Source organism: Chiloscyllium punctatum, chromosome 24 (assembly GCF_047496795.1).
Source record: "Chiloscyllium punctatum isolate Juve2018m chromosome 24, sChiPun1.3, whole genome shotgun sequence".
Taxonomy (NCBI): domain Eukaryota; kingdom Metazoa; phylum Chordata; class Chondrichthyes; order Orectolobiformes; family Hemiscylliidae; genus Chiloscyllium; species Chiloscyllium punctatum.
The window spans coordinates 76,404,214-76,425,053 of NC_092762.1; the positions used below are offsets into that span (position 1 = coordinate 76,404,214).

At 42.2% G+C, this 20,840-nt stretch overlaps 1 protein-coding gene across 2 annotated transcripts in view; it reads right to left on the bottom strand.

Moving 5' to 3' along the window:
• LOC140494709 (guanine nucleotide-binding protein subunit alpha-11-like) overlaps positions 1–8,145 on the bottom strand; it is a 31,424-nt gene extending 23,279 nt beyond the window's left edge. For both annotated transcript variants that reach the window (XM_072594222.1, XM_072594221.1), the window contains exon 1: positions 7,800–8,145. In XM_072594222.1, the coding sequence (XP_072450323.1) occupies positions 7,800–7,953 (154 nt within the window). In that variant the 5' untranslated portion in view covers positions 7,954–8,145. The remainder of the gene's footprint in view (positions 1–7,799) is intronic.
• Positions 8,146–20,840: the final 12,695 nt, after the last annotated feature.

A 20,840-nucleotide genomic window follows, 5' to 3' on the forward strand; every position in this document is an offset into this window, starting at 1 on the left:
CATGTGGTATTTTCTTTGTTTTTGAATTTATATGATGTGGAGGTGCCAGTGTTGGACTGGAGTGGGCAAAGTTAAAAATCACACACCACCAGGTTACAATCCAACAGGTTTATTTGGAAGTATGAGCTTTCAGAGCACTGCTCCCTTATTAGATAACTAGTGGGGCAGGATCATAAGGCATAGAATTTCTAGCACAAGATCATAATGTCGTGCAACTGATATGATATATTGAACAAACCTAGATTGCTGTTAAGTCATTCATCTTTTAGAATGGGTTGCAGGTTTTGAATCATTAATATGTAAATCCCAGAACTTTTTCAGGTCACATTCCCAAGATAGCAAGGTTTTATAAAAAAAAGTGACATCTCAACTCAGACAATGCATTAAAGGTGTGAGGTTAGAGTCTGTATGTATTCAAATCTTGAGTCAGACAGGTTCTATTTCCAAAGTAGGAATTTATAAGGTGCCACATGGGATTGGAGAGGAAGCACAGGAGATTCACCAAGATGTTTCCTGGGATATAAAATCTCAGTTAGGAGGAGAGACCATATTGGCTGGGTTTGTTTTCCTTGGAGCAGAGGATGCTGAGGGTAGGGTGTGGCATGGGGATTTGAGGGGGTTAGTGGGAATTGATTGAGGTATAGAAAATTCTAAGAGACTTAGACAGGATAGATCTCAATCTATTACCCATGATAGACATGTCTAAGACCAGAGGGCATAAATTCAAAGGGACGAATAAGTAGTTTTGAGAAGATCTGAGAAAAATGCTGTTCACTCAGAGAGTAGTAGAGGCAGGTACTCTCACAACTGTTAAGAAGCACCTGAATGAGCATTTAAAATATGGCAAAGTGAGCTCTGGACCAAGTGCAGGCAAATGGTACTGGTGTAGTTGGTGTTTGTAGCTCGACACAGACGTGGGTTCTGTGTTGTATAACTGTTTGAGTCTAATGCTGCCTTGTCAAACTGTTCTAGTCTTCAGAATGGCCTTCAAACCCAATGGTGGATTCTCCCACTCTTCAGCAATGTCAACTTTGCTCTTTACAGCGCCACTTTTCCATTTGTTATAACTAATTCACTTTGTCACCAACCAGCAACGCTTTTAATTTTCTCACGGAGTTTGCACTTCAGCGTGACATAACTCCATTCCAAGCGGTTGCTGTAGTCATATGAAAAGCTGACACCAGTTCTGTTAATGTAGAGTTACTAGTTATCCAGAACTTTGGTTTATCATTTATTCCCCTTTCGTCTGCAATAATGGTTAACAAGATGCTGCAGCTGGAGTTTGAGGTTATTTAATTTAGACTCATTGCGATTTCACTGTACTTTCAATTTTTGTTGATTGTCGAAGATGTAGGTTTTCAAACTGGATGCTTATTATGTTACGTTAGCAAAATGTATTGTACCAATTTACACTTGCACGACAAAAGAGTCAAATAATGTCTCAAGGAAATGGAAGCAGGAATTTACAGCATTTATTTCAGCTGCCAGGAAGTTCCACCAGTGCTCAAGGCTGATGGAAGGCAGCCAGTACACTTTGTGTTTTCAAACAAGTGCATGACAACAAGAGAACCTGTTAAACTGCATTGTGTTCCCTCAAGTCATTAGAAGGAAGCAGGTAGCTGAGTGTGATACTAATGGAGTTAAAGACATTTACATGAAGCAATTACTTACTGGCCCAGGCACGTGTTCCTCATCATTGTCTCTGACCCTTGCCACTTCCCTGCTGGGAAGTGCATATGAGTCTTGGGTAAGGGTAGGTTCCTGCTTCACTGTATAACGTCCTCGGATCAAATTGCTACCTATTTCTAGTTTCACTGCCCATGCTCAGGTATGAAATGTGAAGTATCAGAGACCTCTTACAGAAACACACCTCTGATTGAGTCAAAATTATTCAGAGGTGATGGAGAGAGCCAAAAAAAATTATCTTTTTAATAATTAGGCTTCTTATTACTTTGCAACCATTCTATGCTTTTCTTGTATATGGGATTACATTGGTAGAGAACCAGTCCATCTGTTGTTTATGATACATTCAGGCCTCCAGCCATCTTTCTTATCTAAAGCTAGAACTGTGGGCCTCTGTTTCCTTCTTACTGTGTACTTTGTTTTTTATTCCTCTGTGGGATGTGGGTATCACTAGCTGGGCCAGCATTTGTAGCCCATGCCGAGTTACCCTTAAGAAGATGGTGGTGAGCGCCTTCTTGAACTGCTGCAGTCCATGTGCTATGGGTAGACTCACAATGGCAGTAGGGAAGGAATTTCAAGACTCTGACCCAGCAACAGTGGAGGAATTTGGTTAATTTCCTCTTAAATATAACTACATTCACCACATTAACACTTCCTCTGGCACTGAGCCTGACCTTCCCATAACCTTCTGGACAATGTTTTTTTTAAACATCCCCTTGGATTTCTTGGTGACTGTTTAATGTGGATGGCCTCCTGACACTGTCATAACCACATGTGGAAACATTCCCTCAGTGTGCACTCTTGTCAAAATATTTTCATAATGTAAAAGATATCTCTTAGATCATTCCTCAGTATTCTTTCCTCAAGAGTAAAGTGACCCAGCCTGTCAATCCTTTCCTGATGCACATACCTGTATATTTTTGGGGTCATCTTTCTGACTCTCCCTTGGACAATTTTCAGTGCCTCTAATATTTTATAATATGCTGTCCAGAACTACATGCACTACTCTAAACTTCATCTAGCAAATGTTCAATATGGATTTAGCATAGCTACCATGCTTTTCAATTTTATTCCTCTCGAAATGTAGGCTTGTTCTTGGTTTGACTTTCATCATGGTCTTGCTAACATGTAATGCTACCTTCAGGATTGATGTATTTGCACTCCAAGGTTCTTCTGTTCCTCTACCTCACTGAGATCTGAACGTTCCAAATGATACATGAGCTCTCTAGTCTTCCTATGAAATATATCACCTCATATTTAACTTTGCTGAACCTCATGTGGCAATTAATTGCCCATTGTTAATGTTCTCCAGCACTTTGTTGCATCTATCCACAATTTAGACTCTGACCAAATGTGGTGTTATCCATGAATATAGCATTTGCGTTTTTGATTCCAAAGTCCAAATGATTAATATAACAACATAACAGAAGTAACAGTAATCCCAGGTCTGATTCTCCTTGGAGCAGCAGTTCCCACCTTCCGCCACTATGAATAACTCCGTTTATTCCGTCTCTCTGATTGAAGCCAGCTAACAATCCACTCTGTGCATCTTCTTTCACCTTATTCATTAGTTTGTAGTGGGGACTTTATCAAAGGTCTTTTGAAAATCCAGATAACCGAAATGTACCATTACCGTTAGCTTGGTTCTCTATTCTTACCTCAAAAACTAATGAACTGAATAGTTAATATTAAAGTTAATTCATTATTAAAAATAATATTCAATAAACAAATAAACATAATCTAGTGAGTTTTTTTGTTTTGAAATTCATTCTGCCTATTCATTATTGTATTTCTTATTTCTGGATGTTCTTTTATCCTTTTTCTTTAGAATGGATTCTACAGTTCTTCCTACCACTGATGTTGGTCTGGTACAGTGATAGTGTAGCTACCTTTGAACCAGAGAGGTTAAGGTTCAAGTCCCACTTGCTCCAGAGGTGTGTCATGCCATCTGTAAACAGGTGGATTATAAAATATCTATAAATCCTTCAATATTTTTATTATAGGAATGACACCTGTCATGTATTAGTGATCTGGTGCTACATCATTTTCTGATGAATTATTAACTGTATGTTGTAATGTCACTGTTACTGCTTTGTTAGATTATTTTAAAACATGTGGTGGAAGCTGGTACAATTGCAACATTTAAGAGGCATTTGGATGGGTATATGAATATAAAGGTTTTTCTCCTAGTCTCTCTTTGCCTTAATTGTTTTCCTTTGCTTTTATTCTAATCTCTCTGTATTCTCTCTTACCAAACACTCCTTTGCTGTCTATGTAGTTAACCTATGTTTCTTTCCTAACACTCCATAGTTCCATTGCTGTAATTATGCCAAGATTAATATCGGGGTAAACACAATGAGCAGATTCCAACCTCACTTGATCCTTGTTGAACACTACTTCCTGTATTTAGGGTGTAGGTTTGCTCGCTGAGCTGTAGGTTTGATATCCTGTTGGTGAGTGTATAATTTTACACCACTGATCAGTGTACTGGTTTGCCAGCAGCATCTCTGCCCCTGGACCTTTCCTCTGCCAGCCAAATTTGGAGAGGAATGACTTCTGGCAGCACAGTTGCTCAGTGGTTACCACTGCTGCCTCATAGTGCCGGGACCCAGGTTCAATTCCAGCCTCGGGTAACTGCCCCCATGTCTGCCAGGGTTTCCTCCAGGTGCTCCGGTTTCCTCCCACAATTCAAACGTGTAGGTTAGGTGAATTGGCCAGGCTAAAATTGCCCATAGTGTTCAGGGATTGTGTAGGTTAGGTGCATTAGGTAGGGTTAAATGTAGAGTAATTGGGTAGGGAAATGGATTTGGATGGGATACTGTTTGGAGCATTGGTGTGGACTTGTAGGGCCGATTGGCCTGTTTCCACATGGTAGGGTTTTGATGAATTCTACCCAAACCAATTAAGATAATTAAAAGGCCAATTAATGGCAATGATCAGCAGTTATCAAGAACAGCTGAGTCTCAAATGCTTGCCCTTCCTCCGTTGCTACATTCGTGCCTGCGTGTCCTTAGAGAGACAGCAGTCAGTGTCCACCAACACCTTTGAAGCATTCAGAAAAAGTTGGGTGTTGTGAGGTTGGTCTGCATTATTTCTCCTCCTAACTCTATTCTAATGGAATACCGTCCCTCTCTTCCTATTCTTCCCTATTTGGATCATTGTTGCACTGCCCCTGGTGGTAAGTTAGAATCACAGAATCTCTACAGTTGTGGAAAGTTGGCCCATTGGGTCTGCACCAGCCCTCTGAAGAGTATCCCACCCAGACCTCCACCATGTTCACCCCCACCCCCTTCACCATTTACCATGGCTAATCCACAAAATGTTCATATCCCTGGATACTACAAGGCAGTTTTTTAAAGTACTACCAATCCACCTAACAATCCATCTACTGCTGGATTGTACAGTATTGGTGGAGCAGGTGCCAGTCTTTCAGACAATACATCGGAAATGGGAGGAAAGTCGGAGTAAATATCTCATGACTCCTTTCTCAGGCAGAACCTAACCGCCCCATGCCCAATGAGATTCTACAAATACATTACAGGCAAAAGAGTAACTCAGGAGAAAATAGGGCCCCTGAAAGGTCACAAAGGTTGTCAATGTGTGGTACCCCAGGAGATGGATGAGATACTAAATGAGTATTTTTGACTCAGTATTTACTGTGGAGAAGGATATGGAAGCTATAGAACTTGGAGAAATAAAGAGTGATATCTTGAAACATGTCCATATTACTAAAGAGTAGGAGCTGGATGTCTCAAGAAAAATAAAGGTGGGTAAATCCTCAGGATCTGATCAAATGTAACCCAGAACTTCGTGCGAAGCTATGGAAGTGTTTGCTGGGCCTCTTGCTGAGATACTTTTATCATTGATAGCCACAGGTGAGGTGCCGGAAGACTGGGGGGTGGCTAGCGTGGTGTCATTATTTAAGAAGGGTGGTTAATAAAAAGACAGGGAACTGCAGATCGGTGAGCCTGACATCAGTAGTGGGTAAGTTGTTGGAGGCGATTCTGAAGGACAGGATTTACATGCATTTGGAGAGACAAGGAGTGATTAGGGATTGTCAATATGGCTTTGTGCATGGGAAATCGTGTCTCACTAAGTTAAGTTTCTTTGAAGAAGTGACAAAGAAGATGGATTAATGTACAGCGATAGACACGTTCCAAACGGATTTTAGCAAGTCGTTATGACAAGGTTCCACATGTTAGACTGGTTAGCCAATCATATGGAATCTAAGTTGACCTAGCCATTTGGATACAAAATTGACTTGAAGGTAGGAGACAGACGGTGGTGGTGGAGGGTTGTTTTTTGGACTGGAGGCCTGTGATCAGCAATGTGCTATAAGGGGACCGTTGTTGGATTCACTGCTTTTTGTCATTGATTATAAATGATTTGGATGTGAATATAAGAAGAATGGTTAGTAAGTTTGCAGATGATACCGAAATTGCTGGTGTAGTAGTCAGTGAAAAGGTTATCTCAGACTCCAAATGGACCTTGATCGGATGGACTGATGGGCCGAAAAGTGGCAGATGGAGTTTAATTTAGATAAATGTGAGGGGCTGCATTTTGGCAAAATGGAGTGGGAATTATATACTTAATAGTAGGACCCTAGGGAGCCTGGCTGAACAAAGAGACTTTGGAATGAAGGTTCATAGTTCCTTGAAAGTGGAGTTGCAGGTAGACAGCATAAGAAAGCATTTGGTTCACTTACATTTATTGGTCGGTGCACTGAGTATAGGTTGTTCTGCTATAAGGTGCATTTCACTATGACACGATTGGCAAACTAGAGACACTGTTTTTAAAGCATGAAATTTTCAAGCGTGTGTTGGTTATAATGTGATTCTGGCCCTATCAGTTTAAATAGTGCTGCTATTACATAATTTTCTTATGACACTAAAAAGGATCTACCGTGTTATAGCAGAACTGATTGTATAAGAGTTGGGATGTCATGTTGCAGCTGTACAGGACACTAGTTTGGCCAATTTTGAAATATAGTGTTCGAATCTGGTCTTCCTGCTATAAGATATTACACTTGAAATTGTGCAGAAAGATTTAAATGGATGTGGCCAGAGTTGGAGGGTTTGAGCTGTAGGGAGAGGCTGATTAGATTGGGCCTACTTTCCCTGGGGGGTCAGAGGTTGAGGGGTGACCCTGTAGAGGTTTATAAAATCATGAGGGGCATGGACAGGGTGAATAGCCAAGGTCTTTTTCCCAAGGCGGGCAAATGGGACTAGATTAATTTAGGATATCTATCTGCATGAATGAATTGGACCAAAGGGTCTGTTTCCGTGCTGAACAACTCTATGACTCTAGTACTTCATTGACTGTAAAGCACTTTTGAAGAGACTGAAATCCGCAAAATAAATGCAAATTTGTATGTCTTCCTCCCTCTGTGTGACACCTTTATTCACAGCTGATTTAAGGATGATGTTACAATTACTCCTGTTTGCCATATCGGGATTGCATCTTGGATATGATTAGATTACTTACAGTGCGCAAACAGACCCTTCGACCCTTCCACACCAACCCTCTGAAGAGCAACTCACCCAGATCCATTCCCCTACATTTACCCCTTCACCTAACACTATGGCCAATTCACCTAACCTGCACATCTTTGAACTGTGGGAGGAAACCGTAGCACCCAGAGGAAGCCCACGCAGACACGGGGCGAATGTGCAAACTCCACACAGACAGTTGCCCGAGACAGGAATTGAACCTGGGTCTCTGGCGCTGTGAGGCAGCAGTTCTAACCACTGTGCCGGCGTGATAGGATATGAAGGGATCACCAATGGACAGAAATGGAAGGCCCTAGCCTTGGAGGCTAATTGTGCTCGAACATCCCCCCCCACATAGAGTTTTTTTGCAAAAGAAATGCAAAGTTATCTCAACTGCAAGGTGAAAATCTAAAATCTGAAGATTATGCCTTATGTTCCATTTTAAAATGCAGTAAAACTTTGACAAACTCCTCCCTCCCTTCTGAAAGAAAAAAAAGTTCAATGGACATTGCTTAACTCTGATAAAATATGAAGCAGTGTTATTCATGAATAAGGGAATAAATGAAACTGTTTTAAATTCATGGTGAAAAAGAGATATTGCACCAAAGTGCCTGATTCTCCACTTACCTAAAACTAGGAGTTTGAGTTCTCTCATTTGCTTCTGTTTCAGCTGCTTTGTCTCCTTGTCAATTTGATTGCTGATAGTCAATGCAATTTTCTCATTCTCCGACAGACAACAGTAACAACGACCACAAAACAGATAATACAGACACGGAGCCATACTCTGGTGGAGATCCTCACTCTCACATTGAAACCAGCCAAAGGCCAAGAAACCTCACTGAAACCCACTTAAAGCTAACTCAAACAACTGATCCACCAGTTAGAACGGGGTCAGATTTGGTCTGACTTGGTGTTCTTTAATCTAACATCAATCACAGCACATTTGTTCCTGAAGTAAATTCAACATTCAAATGACAAGAGCCAGCGAATTGGACAACCTCCTTTAAAATTTAATGTGCAGAAGCAAACCGCAAAAGTGCGATAGAATTTAAGTGCCAAGAATCTGGGCCACGCCTACTCTGGGTCATATTTAATTTGTGGTTACATGAATGAGTGCTATCAGCTTATTTAAACTAGCACTGGCTTACAGTGCAATGTTGAGAAATTTATAGATACCCATATGAACGTTAGGGTAGAGTAGAATTTACTGTAAAATTAACTTTGTGACAAATGAACACAATAAAATGAGTCAATTTTACTTCTCTCAAGTATTTTAGACATGGTAACTTGATAGCTGAATTGGGAGAGAAACTAAACTATGTATTTGAAAGTATGGGTGAGGAAATTCAGTGCTGGTCAAAAATTTGATTTAAATGTTATCAGAATTTGCTGTCTGTCTCAATATTATGTTCTGCTTTGACTGTATCTCACTAATTGTATTTTTCTGTCAGGGTATCACAATCAAAGTATGTAAAATCATCCCAGTACGTCATTGAATTCAGGTTCCTCCTGATTTTACACTATCAACAATGCAAGTGTAGGTGGGGAAAAAGTATGTTTGTGAGGAGGAGGAAGTAGTAGGAAGGTGAGGCAAGGGGGTGGGCAGGGGAAATGAGGTGATGAAGAGAAGGAAAGAAGAAGGAGAAAGGAGAGGGAAGGCAGGACAATGGGAAGGAGGAAGAAGGGGAGACTGAAGGTAGGTGCACTAGGTCATTGGATCCTGATGGACATCATCCTTAGATCTTAAAAAAGACGAGTGTGGTGCGGTGCTGGAAAAACACAGCAGGTCAGGTAGCATCTGAGGAGCAGGAGAATCAACGTTTTGGACATTTGCCGCCTTCATCAGGAACAATAAAGGACTTATGCCCGAAACACTGATTCTACCGCCTGAACTGCTGTGCTTTTCCAGCACCACACTCTTGACTCTGATCTTCAGCATCTGCAGTCCTCACATTCTCCTCTTAAAAGAGATGGCTAAGTTAGGAGATTGAATTTTACCAGAATCTAGAGAATTTTGCAATCAGACCGGAAAGTGGAAACTGTAACTTGTCTATTCAAACAGGGAGCTAGATACTGATTTGATTGACATCGGTCATGGGCAAGGTCGAAGAATGAATGACTAAGAAGGTTATAGCTGGACACTTAGAAACAAGTGTAAGGTAATTGTGATGCATCAGCATGGATGTTTGAAAGGAAAATCAAGGTCAACCAATGTATTGGAGTCCTTTGAAGGAATAGTATGTGGTGTAGTAATGAAGAGTCTAGATGATTTCCAAAAAGCATTTGAAAAGTTGCCACGTGAAACTTAATTGTAAAAATTGGAAGCATATGGTGAAGAGGGTTAATATACTAGCATGAATAAATTTGCCAAAAAAGGTGCAAGTCTGAGGATGGGGAGAATTCTAAAATTCATTAAAGGAGAACCAATTTGTTAATAAAGAAAGAGAAAATAGAATATGAATGCAAAGTGGCAAAAAAATCTTAAACAGTGGTTGTAAAAGCTTCTGTGGGTATATAAAAAGGAAAAGGTTAGCAAAGACAAATATGGACCTACAAATTGGAAGTTTGCAAATGTAACCTCACTGTTTAGGAAAGGCGGGAGTGGGAAATCAAGCTACCATATAACTGTTGGCCTGGAGAAGGAAGAATTCTCATGTCTGGTATAAAGAATGTGTTTCCTGGATATTTAGAAAAGAATTGTCTGATTGGATAGATAAGACACAATCTTATCGACAGGTGGAACAGGTTCAAGAATGGTTTATGTTTTTAATTTGTATGTTACATATTCATAACAATTATTTGAATCACAATTAATCATCAGAGAAACCATTTGATGTCCATCACACACTTGGTAAAAAAAACTTCCAAAGCTCCATAATACCCATTCAGGCTTAAAGCACTTCCAGTTTATTGTGGGCAGGTGGTTCCGTCAATAATAAAATGGTTTATAAGAACAGGTATTTTCCGTGACTTACAATATTCCAGTCGGTTTCTGTAAACTTCCTAAGCATCTAACAGGAAATGTTTACATTGTTTTCTCATAGCAATACATTAAGTGATGACACAGAGGGAGGTGCTATTTATTAAAGATAATTATGAACAAATATTTATGGCTTTCTTTTTCAGGCTGACGAAACTGACAGTGAAAAATTAGTTGCATCCAGCACTCAAGATTTCAAAGAAGATACAGCACCTCTAAACTGCATAGACCATGGAGCAAGTTAGAAACACTCAGCAGCTCAGACAATATCACTGAACACTGAAACAAACACAATGAGCAGCTTTGGACCTTAAGGATCTGACCCATGATCATACAGGGCTTGAGCCCCAGCATACTATGAGTGAGACCATGTAGTGATCTTTTGGGATAGAAGGCAGATTAGAAGTACTGCCAACCAATCAAAGAACGAGCCATCCTGTATCCTTAGTAATCACACCAAATGAGGAATCGGTACTCAGACTGGTTGCGAACCCCCAATTGGGTGGCAGCTCTTGATGGGTGTTCGGCTCTCCAACCTATGGATGAGATCTCCATCATCACCATTAAACATGGCACAATCGTACCAATGTGTGTTTATTCAAAATTGTCAGAAACACAATAACCCAAGCAATAAGCAGTATCCTGTCTACATTCCCATCCTTCACAATCTTTCCACCTGTCATTCCTCCAAGCCAATGAGTAGAAGGGTATAGATAGGGTGGATAGAGATAAGCTTTTTCCCAGGGTGAAGGATTCAATACCGAGAGGTCACGCTTTCAAGGTGAGAGGTGGACAGTTTAAGGGGGATACACACGGCAAGTACTTCACACACAGGGTGGTGGGCGTTTGGAACGCGTTGCCAGCAGAGGTGGTAGAGGCAGGCACGGTAGATTCATTTAAGATGCGTCTGGACAGATGCATGAGTAGGTGGGGAGCAGAAGGATACAGATGCTTAGGAATTGACCGACAGGTTTAGACAATACATTTGGATCAGCTCAGGCTTGGAGGGCTGAAGGGCTTCTTCCTGGCTGTAAATTTTCTTTGTTCTTTGTTCTTTAATACACTACCTGAAGGGAGATTAAAGTTGTTAAACATCTTGTTAAGGGTCTAATTCACTCCAAATATATTCAGCTTTTTATCTTGCCAAATGACAGCAAACTAGACAGTGAGAAAACTAGACAAGGAAACCAGAGTGGCTATGGGGCAAGTCTAGTTCACCACTTGTGCTGAAGGATCTCCAAATTGGACGCTGAGCACCAATACCTAAGGCATATTGCACTGTCATCAGCATACTTCAACAAAGATGTGCCAGCCTTGAAAAACTCAATCTCCAATCTACTGACAATACACTTCTATATTTCAGGACTGAACCCCGGGACTGCACTGGCAGCTATTATTGCAATGCTGCCACAAGGACTCTGCTGCTCAGTGTCTTGCACCCAGTTCATGGCTGCATCTTCACTCACTGTTATAGTGCTCACTCACTCGGAGCCTACCTGGATGCTTCCAGCATCCCAGCCTTGCTAGTCCTCACCTTGCCTTGCCCCCTTCAGCCAGAGAAACGAAACTCATATCACCTCAGTCTTGCTTTGCCACAGCACAGAGAGAATTAAACAATCCGTGGGAATGCAAAAAGTGTAGATATCTGTGGGGTGATACCTTTCAGTTTCAGAAGTGAGACGTACTTACTTTATATCAAAGTGAAGGAGCTGAGTTTGTTTCAATGCCCTTTAATGGAAGCATTTTAGGCTTCTCTCTGAATGAGTGAAATAACAGGCACCATAGGAAGAGATTTAGACATGGATGGGGCTAGAGCAGGAGACAGGAACATGTAATTGGGCCATTGGTACAGGGGAGATAAGCTTCCAAATTGCTTCCTGTCCAAGATCTAGGCTCCAATTTACCATATTGACTGTTCAAATAGGATGTCACATTTCAAACATTATTGCATTGACTAAGTTTCAAAAGTGCTGAAATAAAAGCAAAATATCCAGACGCTGGCAAGGTGGATTAGAATTTAGAATTTGTCTTTATTGTCACATATACTCAATGAGAACAGTGAAAAGTTTATACGTCACCACTTACAGCACCTTAGAAATTAGAGAAGTAAAATATCCAGCTGTGCAGAAATATAAGTTCAGAACCAGGGTGTTCCAACCCAGACCACGCTGGTGCCTAGCCTCCAGACTGTGCCAGGCTCCAGCTTGAGGATCATGAGGTAGGGAGATCACTTCAGACCGCCAGGCTAGGGCGAGGAGGCCACGCTGGGCCAAGAGGACACCACGCTGGGAGGTCGCTGCACCAGGTGGAGAGACTGCTGCACCAGGTGAGGAGGCCATTACACGAGGTGGGAAGGCCCCAGTGCCAGGTTGGGAGGACCCTGTGCCAGGTGGGGAGGCCCGTGTGCCAGGTGAGGAGTCCATTACATGAGGTGGGGAGGCCCCTGTGCCAGGTTGGGAGGTCACTACAACAGATGGAGAGGCCTCTGTGCCAGGTGAGGAGGCCTTTGTGCCAAGTGGAGAGGCTGCCACACCAGGTGGGGTGGTCCCTGTGCCAGATGGGGAGGTCGCTACACCAGGTGGGGTGGTCCCTGTGCTAGGTGGGGTGGTCACTACACCAGGTGGGGTGGTCCCTGTGCTAGGTGGGGTGGTCACTACACCAGGTGGGGTGGTCCCTGTGCTAGGTGGGGTGGTCACTACACCAGGTGGGGTGGTCCCTGTGCTAGGTGGGGTGGTCACTACACCAGGTGGGGAGGCCTCTGAGCCAGGTGAGGAGGTCACTATACCGCGAGATCGCAAGCGAGGCCGTTGTGCGAGGCTGGAGAAACTCAGTATACCTGGTAACTCCTGTAGAGAGACAGACAGAATTGATGTTTCACGTTCAATAGGTCTTTCTTTATTCGAAGGTGATATGGCCAGACCTGCTGAGATTCTCCAGCATTTTCATGTTTTGCTTCCAAAGCCCCTCACACGCTGTCTCTTTCTTGTTCGGTAAGAGCTTGATGCTGATTCTGGATGGAGAAAGCAGCAAAAGCGCCTTTCCACCTACTGCCTCCCTCCAGGATCCTGGACAGTGTGTGTAACACAATAGGACTATTCTTTTTGAAACAGCCAAATCTGCAGCTGTCTGTTACTGTCCTGTGATCCTCACAGTGGAATAAATAACCTGTAAATGAACTTCATAAAAGCTACTCATCATGTGCAAACATAATTGGTGACTTTTTAAATCACCCTGACTTGATACGGAGAGTCAAGGTTAGAGTGGCAGCATGGTGGTGCAGTGGTTAGCACTACAGCCTCACAGCTTCAGGGATCCAGGTTTGATACTAGCTTCAGGTGACTGTCTGTGTGGGTTTCCTCTGGGTGCTCTGGTTTCCTCTCACAGACCAAAGATGTGCAGGTCAGGTAAATTGGCCATTCTAAATTGCCAATAGTGTTGGCTGCATTAGTCAGAGGGAAATGGGTCTGGGTGGGTTACTCTTCAGAGGTTCAGTGTGGACTTGTTGGGCCGAAGGGCCTGTTTCCACACTGTAGGAAATCTAATCTAGGAAAAAAAAGCACAGTAGGTCAGGCAGCATCCGAGGAGGAGGGAAATTGACGTTTCGGGCAGGAGCCCTTCATCAGGAATACCTTGATACAGAGGGTGGTAGATGCCTGGCAGAGGTAGTAGAGGCAGACATGGTAGATTCATTTAAGATGCACCTGGACAGATGCATGAGTAGGTGAGGAGCAAAGGGATACAGATGCTTAGGGATTGGGCGACAGGTTTGGAGAGTAGATTTGGATCGGCTCAGGCTTGGAGGGACGAAGGGCCTGTTCCTGGGCTATAAATTTTCTTTGTTCTTTGTTCTCTTTGATACTGTGCAATCAATATTTAATAAGGAACAGGTTATCAACAGCCACAAAAAAAATTCTGGGAGCAGTGGTCCAGTGAAGAAGAGATGAAACCATTTCATGATACTGCAATTAATCCCAGATTTGTTAGATGCATTTCTATCAGTTCCACATCTATTTAAAATATCACCTATGATCCATTTACAAACTTCAGAGCAAGGTAACCTCCAAAGGGGTGATGCACTCACTTAAGGTTTCACTCTAGTTGCACTTGCATCCTATCTAATAGGTTACGACAATTTCTGATACAAAGAAACATAGAAGGCAGGTTAGTTATGCAATGAGAGGTCTTTGGCCACAATCGCGTGTACGTAATTACATTATGAGTTTATATCCGAAATCACAAACCCTTTGAATGTTCAACTCCTGTTGCATCTGCACCACACAGAAAACAACACCTCGCTCCGAATCAACAGCAAAGGTGACCACAGGAACTGTAACTTGAATTTATATTACCCCTTTACTGTTGTGTCTCATCCAAATGCACTTCACAGGAGGGTTATCAAACAAAATTTCATGCTGAGCAATGTAAAGGGAAACTGGAGCAGATGACCAAAAGCTTGGTCAAGATGCATCTTAAAAAATAACAGAGTGATAGAGAGATGGAGAAGTTTAGGGTCAGAATCCCAGAATTTAAGACCTTGCCAGACAAAGACATAGCCGCTAATAGTGGAGCAATTAAAGTGAGGGATGAGCAAGAGGCCAAAATTGCAGAAACGCAGAGATGGTACAGTAAGGCTGAAGAAAGTTTTGAGGATTTGGAGGGGAGGCTACAGAAGGATTTGAACATCGGGATAAGAATTTTAAATCATGATTTTGCTTCACCAGATGTCATTGTCAGTCAGGGGGCTCAGGGAAGATGGACAAATGAGATTTAGTGCAAGTTAGAAGATGCTTCTGTTGCAAGCCTTGGAATTAACAAAAGGTAACAGCGAAGTTTGTCAGACCATTCTGATTGCCCAGACTATGGAATATGTGGAATGCCACTGGGAGTCACAAGAGCCATAGACATTTACAGTATGGAAACAGGCCCTTCGGCCAACTTGCCCACGCCACACAATTTTCACAATTAGTCCCATTTGCCTGCATTTGGTCTGTATCCTTACAGACCTATCCCATCCATGTACCTGTCAAAATATTTCTTAAATGACAAAATTGCACTCGCTTTCACAACTATCTCTGGCAGCCCGTTCCAGACAGTCACCAGCCTCTGTGTGAAAAAAATTGCCCCTCTGGACCATTTTGTATCTCTCCCCTCTCACCATAAACCTAGTTTTAAAACTCCCCTACTGTAGGAAAAGGCTTTTGGCTATCTGCCTTATCTATGTCTCTCATGATCTTATAGACTTCTATAAGATCATCCCTGAGGCTCCTATACTCCAAGGAAAGAAGTCCCAACCTGTCTAACCTCTCATTCCAATATAAATAAAAACATGGGCAAAGTCTTTTACTCCACCATTAACACTGTTATTTTAATACAGTAACATTGAATATCAGAAATTTGAGTAGTTCCATCCTGACATTGTAAGCTCATTTGAGCAAAACATTTCTTCTTCTTCCAGGCAAGTCTCTTCTGCTGTTGTGAAAAAATAATTACATGTGTTCAATGTTAGTTAATGGCTTGATACTCCCAGGACAAAAGTTTCACATCATCTCACTTACAGCTCTTAAAATTCGCGTTGTATCATTGCACAAGTAAATCAGCTACAGGAATTTTTTAAATGTTTGCAATTTTAGTGGTCAGTGGAGAATTTTGTGAATGTGTGTCTTTCATGTTTATCGGCAAAGTGTCAGATTGCAGCCTACAATGTTCCCTCATGTACATTGCACTTTATCTGTATTTGCCTGATCTGCACAAAAAGCAAAGCCTCAGAAACCATTCTGTTTTTCTGTATGTTATGGGTGTACAGTCTTTTACCTCACACCTACGACATCTTTGTGTATGCAGTCAGGGGATCCTCAACAGTTTAAACAAACCACTACAAAAGTCTCACAAATCACGCTCCCACATGTCTAATCAATGACATCAAAGGAAGGGAAAAATGTCACTGAGAAGTTGATTTTCTAGGTTTGCTCCATAAACTGGTTGAGCAGGATGTGTGAGGACTTGAACCTGAGCTTCATTCTTGAACCTCTTGTTGGAATCTGTACGTGTTGGCATAGTTTCCTTATTTCTTCACAGTGACCTACATAAGGTGTGTCATTCACCAGGTGTGTCACTACAATCCATGTTCTGTATTCAGTTGTGCTGAGGTATGCTCCATTTGTTTTCATTTAATACATTTTTCAAACATTTGTAATAATTTTTTTAATGTTTTGTAAAACAGGAAAGCCAACGTTGAAAGGAATAAGATGGAAGATGAAATAAATAAAAGGGAACAGTTGCATTTGGATTTTTTAAAAAGTAAAGAACTTGCACTTGTATAGCGCCTTTCACTATGTTGCTCAACACGTTACAGTCAATGATGTACTTGAGAAATGTGATCAGTGTTGCAATATGGGAAAACACAGCCAACAACCTGCACTCAGCAAGATTCCACAATGAGTGATGTTGATGTGACGTTGGTAATTGGTAGAGAACATCATTGCTCTCCCTTCAGTCATGACAAGGGATTTGATGCAATCAGACTCTAGGTTGAACTAGGGAGCCACGTTTAATATTTCATTGGAAGAATGGTACTTCCTTCAGTCCAGCATTCCCTCAGGATCGCTTCCTGGCTCAGTGATTCCATGTGAAAAACCTGCAGTGTTATACAGGCTTGACAGAAGCGAGTTGCAGATCTTTGAGACTTTGCAAAGAAATGTGCTTCAGTCAGCAACACAAGGAAGGAGATGAGAGCAGGAAGAAAAATTCTTGTACTCCTTGTGTCACCTCCATGCTGATTTCAATCTATGTGAACCTTCATTGTACACCATTCATTGTGTGATGAATTCGTACTGAAAAGAGTTATCATTTTGAAATAAATTACTTTTACTTGCTTCCAAGAAGTTTCACTTGTTACTGTAGATTTTAATCTTTTGTTTCTGTAAATTTCAATCAGGATTATTCAATGGAAGATCAAAACTATTTCAGATACCAGGTATTGGAATGAAGCACTTCCAGGTTAGTTACAAGAGTCAATATCTGTGCAACAATAGCTTCAACTTCAGATGATTGCCCTCTATTGTAGCATTGTGACAGTTTTCCAAATCATCTTGAGCTTTGTTTTAGTAATCCAACCCAAAGTTTCTTGGGGAAGGAGGGGGACGTTATTTTGCAAGGATATTCTTGTTCCTCTGCTATAAGTTCAGTGAAAGTCTAACTCTTTGCCAAAGTCTAAATTGTCACACGACTAAGCTGCTTGGTAACACATTTAGGGTCCCAATGTAACACATTCTAATGTAAAGCGTATTGGCAATGGCTCCTTGATACACAGAGAAATCCTTTCGACACTATTTACACGATTCAGATGTGATTTTAACTGAACCCAGCGAGGTTGAGACAGAGGGGAGTGGGTTTTCAACAGCTGCCTTACACTCTGTCCATCTTCACCTTCCACTGATACAAAAACACAAAAATGCTGGAGAGACTCAGTAGGTCTGGTAGCCTCTGGAAAGAGAAGACCAGAAATACATTATGTTTCGAATCCAGTGACCCATAACAGAATGTTCTGGCAGATGTTGCCATACCTACTGAGTCTCTCCAGCACTTTCTGTTTTTGTTTCAGTTTCCCGGCATCCACTGTTCTTTGCGTTATGTCATTTTTCCATTGACATTGTTACAATGTTCATTCAGGGTGTATAGCAGGTGCCTGATCTGAACTCATCCCATTCCCCTTGGGTGTCTTTGGTACCTGAGCTGGATTTTTGGAGATTATTACTGTGAGGAGAATGGCTGTATGACTGTGAATTTCAGGTAGACATGGTCAACTGTGGATCATACCCACTAGCAGAGAAATAAACATAATTGAGTTACCTTTGTTGAAAAGGGTCTCATTCCACTATGGAGGTGTTTATTAGAATCACAGAATCCTTTCAGTGTGGAAGCAGACCATTTGGTCCATCTAGTACACACCAACCCTCTGAGGAGCATCCCAGCCAGGCCCACCCCAACCCAGTAACCCTGTTAATCCCATGGCTAACCCACCTCACACACACATCCCTGGACACTATGGGCAATTTAGCATGGCCAATCCACCTAACGTGCACATCTTTGAAATGTGGGAGGAAACCAGAGCCCCCGGACAAGACCCACATAGATACAGTGAGAATGTGCAAACTCCACACAGTCACCCAAGATGGGTATTGAACCTGGGTCCCTACTGCTGTGAGGCTGCAGTGCTAGCCACTGAGCCACTGTGCTGTTGAATGTGTTCTTGATGACTGTTCTTGAAGTAACTCTATTTATTGTGGAGTGGTACGAGTGAGACAGTATCTGGCATAAGTAGGGAGAACTATTTAGATTTCTGAAGTAAGAATGACAGCTATTTACTATTTTGAATGCATTAAACGAAATATTTCAAAGAACTGCAGATGCTGGAAATCAGAAACAAAATCAGAAATTGCTGGAAAAACTCAGCAGGTCTGGCAGCAACTGTGCAGAGAAAGCAAAGTTAACATTTCAGCTCCTTATCTAATTAGACGATGAACACCCCACTGACAGTGAAGTGAACATCTGAGGCACTGTGTATTTTAGATGTTTCTGGTGACAAGCTGGATCCCACAGGGTTCAGTGTTGGGGCTGCAGCAGTTCATGTTATATATTAATGATCTGGATGAAGGGACTGGGGGCATTCTAGCGAAGTTTGCCGATGATACGAAGATAGGTGGACAGGCAGGTAGTACTGAGGAAGTGGGGAGGCTGCAGAGCGATCTGGACAGTTTGGGAGAGTGGTCCAGGAAATGGCTGATGAAGTTCAATGCGAGCAAATGCGAGGTCTTGCACTTTGGAAAAAAGAATACAAGCGTGGACTACTTTCTAAACGGTGAGAAAATTCATAAAGCCAAAGTACAAAGGGATCTGGGAGCGCTAGTCGTGGATTCTCTAAAGGTAAACATGCAGGTTGAATCCGTGATCAAGAAAGCGAATGCAATGTTGTCAATTATCTCAAGAGGGTTGGAATATAAAAACAGCGATGTGCTACTGAGACTTTATAAAGCTCTGGTTAGGCCCCATTTGGAGTACTGTGTCCAGTTTTGGTCCCCACACCTCAGGAAGGACATACTGGCACTGGACCGTGTCCAGCGGAGATTCATACGGATGATCCCTGGAATCGTAGGCTGAACATACGAGGAACGGCTGAGGATCCTGGGATTGTACTCATTAGAGTTTAGAAGGTTAAGGGGAGATCTAATAGAAACTTACAAGATAATACACAGCTTGGAAAGGGTGGATGCTAAGAAATTGTTTCCGTTAGGCGGGAAGACTAGGACCCGAGGGCACAGACTTAAAATTAGAGGGGGTAAATTCAGAACAGAAATGCGGAGACATTTCTTCAGCCGGAGAGTGGTGGGCCTGTGGAATTCATTGCCGCAGAGTGCAGTGGAGGCCGGGACGCTAAATGTCTTCAAGGCAGAGATTGATAAATTCTTGATGTCACAAGGAATTAAGGGCTACGGGGAGAATGTGGGTAAGTGGAGTTGAAATACCCTTCAACCATGATTAAATGGTGGAGTGGACCCGATGGGCCGAATTGCCTTACTTCCACTCCTATGTCTTATGGTCTTATGGTTTCCTACTGAGAGAGGGGAGTGAATCTGCAAATTTCTTCACGTCAAATGGGCTGGGTCATATATTCAAGGCTGAGGTAGACAGATTTTTAATCAGTAAAGGTTAAGGAGAAGAGTTCGGAAAGTGGAGTTAAGGATTATCAGAGCATTCATGATCTCATTGGACAGTGGAGCAGACTCAATGGACTGAATGGCCTACTTTGGCTCCAAACCCTCGACTTATATCTTTGCAGGACAGACTAAGACTGTGTCCAGCACAGGGTGAATCAACAGCAAACTCCCAATCACACCCATGCTCTCTCAATATTCTTGCAATGCAAGCATCTTCAAAGGGCAGTGTGCATATGTTCACAAATAACCTTTCCATGAAGATTGAATTTTTAAATCTATTTCACAGCAGTTCATATCAGTCTTGAAACAATAACTCTGTTTCTGCCTCTACAGATACTGCCAGACACGCTGAGTTTTTCCAGCATTCTCTGTGTTTGTTTCGGATTTACAGCATCCACAGTATTTTGGCTTTACATGATGAACATATATATCTTATTAATTACATAAGTTAGACAAAGAAGTGGCTTTTCTTGACCAAAGAAACCCTGTAGTTTCCTACACTATAAAGAGCTGCAGCAGCTTTCATTATGAACAGCAGCCTATACAGTGTTGTGAGCTGGCATACTCATCTGATATACTGGATCAGTGGTGCTGGAAGAGCACAGCAGTTCAGGCAGCATCCAACGAGCAGCGAAATCGACATTTCGAGCAAAAGCCCTTCCTGATGAAGGGCTTTTGCCCGAAACGACGATTTCGCTGCTCGTTGGATGCTGCCTGAACTGCTGTGCTCTTCCAGCACCACTAATCCAGTATTTGCTTTCCAGCATCTGCAGTCATTGTTTTTACCATACTCATCTGACAGACAACACTGGGAGATGAATCCTTCCATGTGGGTATTTTTGGTACCTGTACCCAGGCCGACAGGACGGAGCAGTAGGCCAGCAGGATGCACTGGCACCACAGCCTCATACTTCTTGTCCTCCTCCAGGTGCTTAATGTGCCTTCACTCATCGAGAAAATGAGACCAACGGGAAA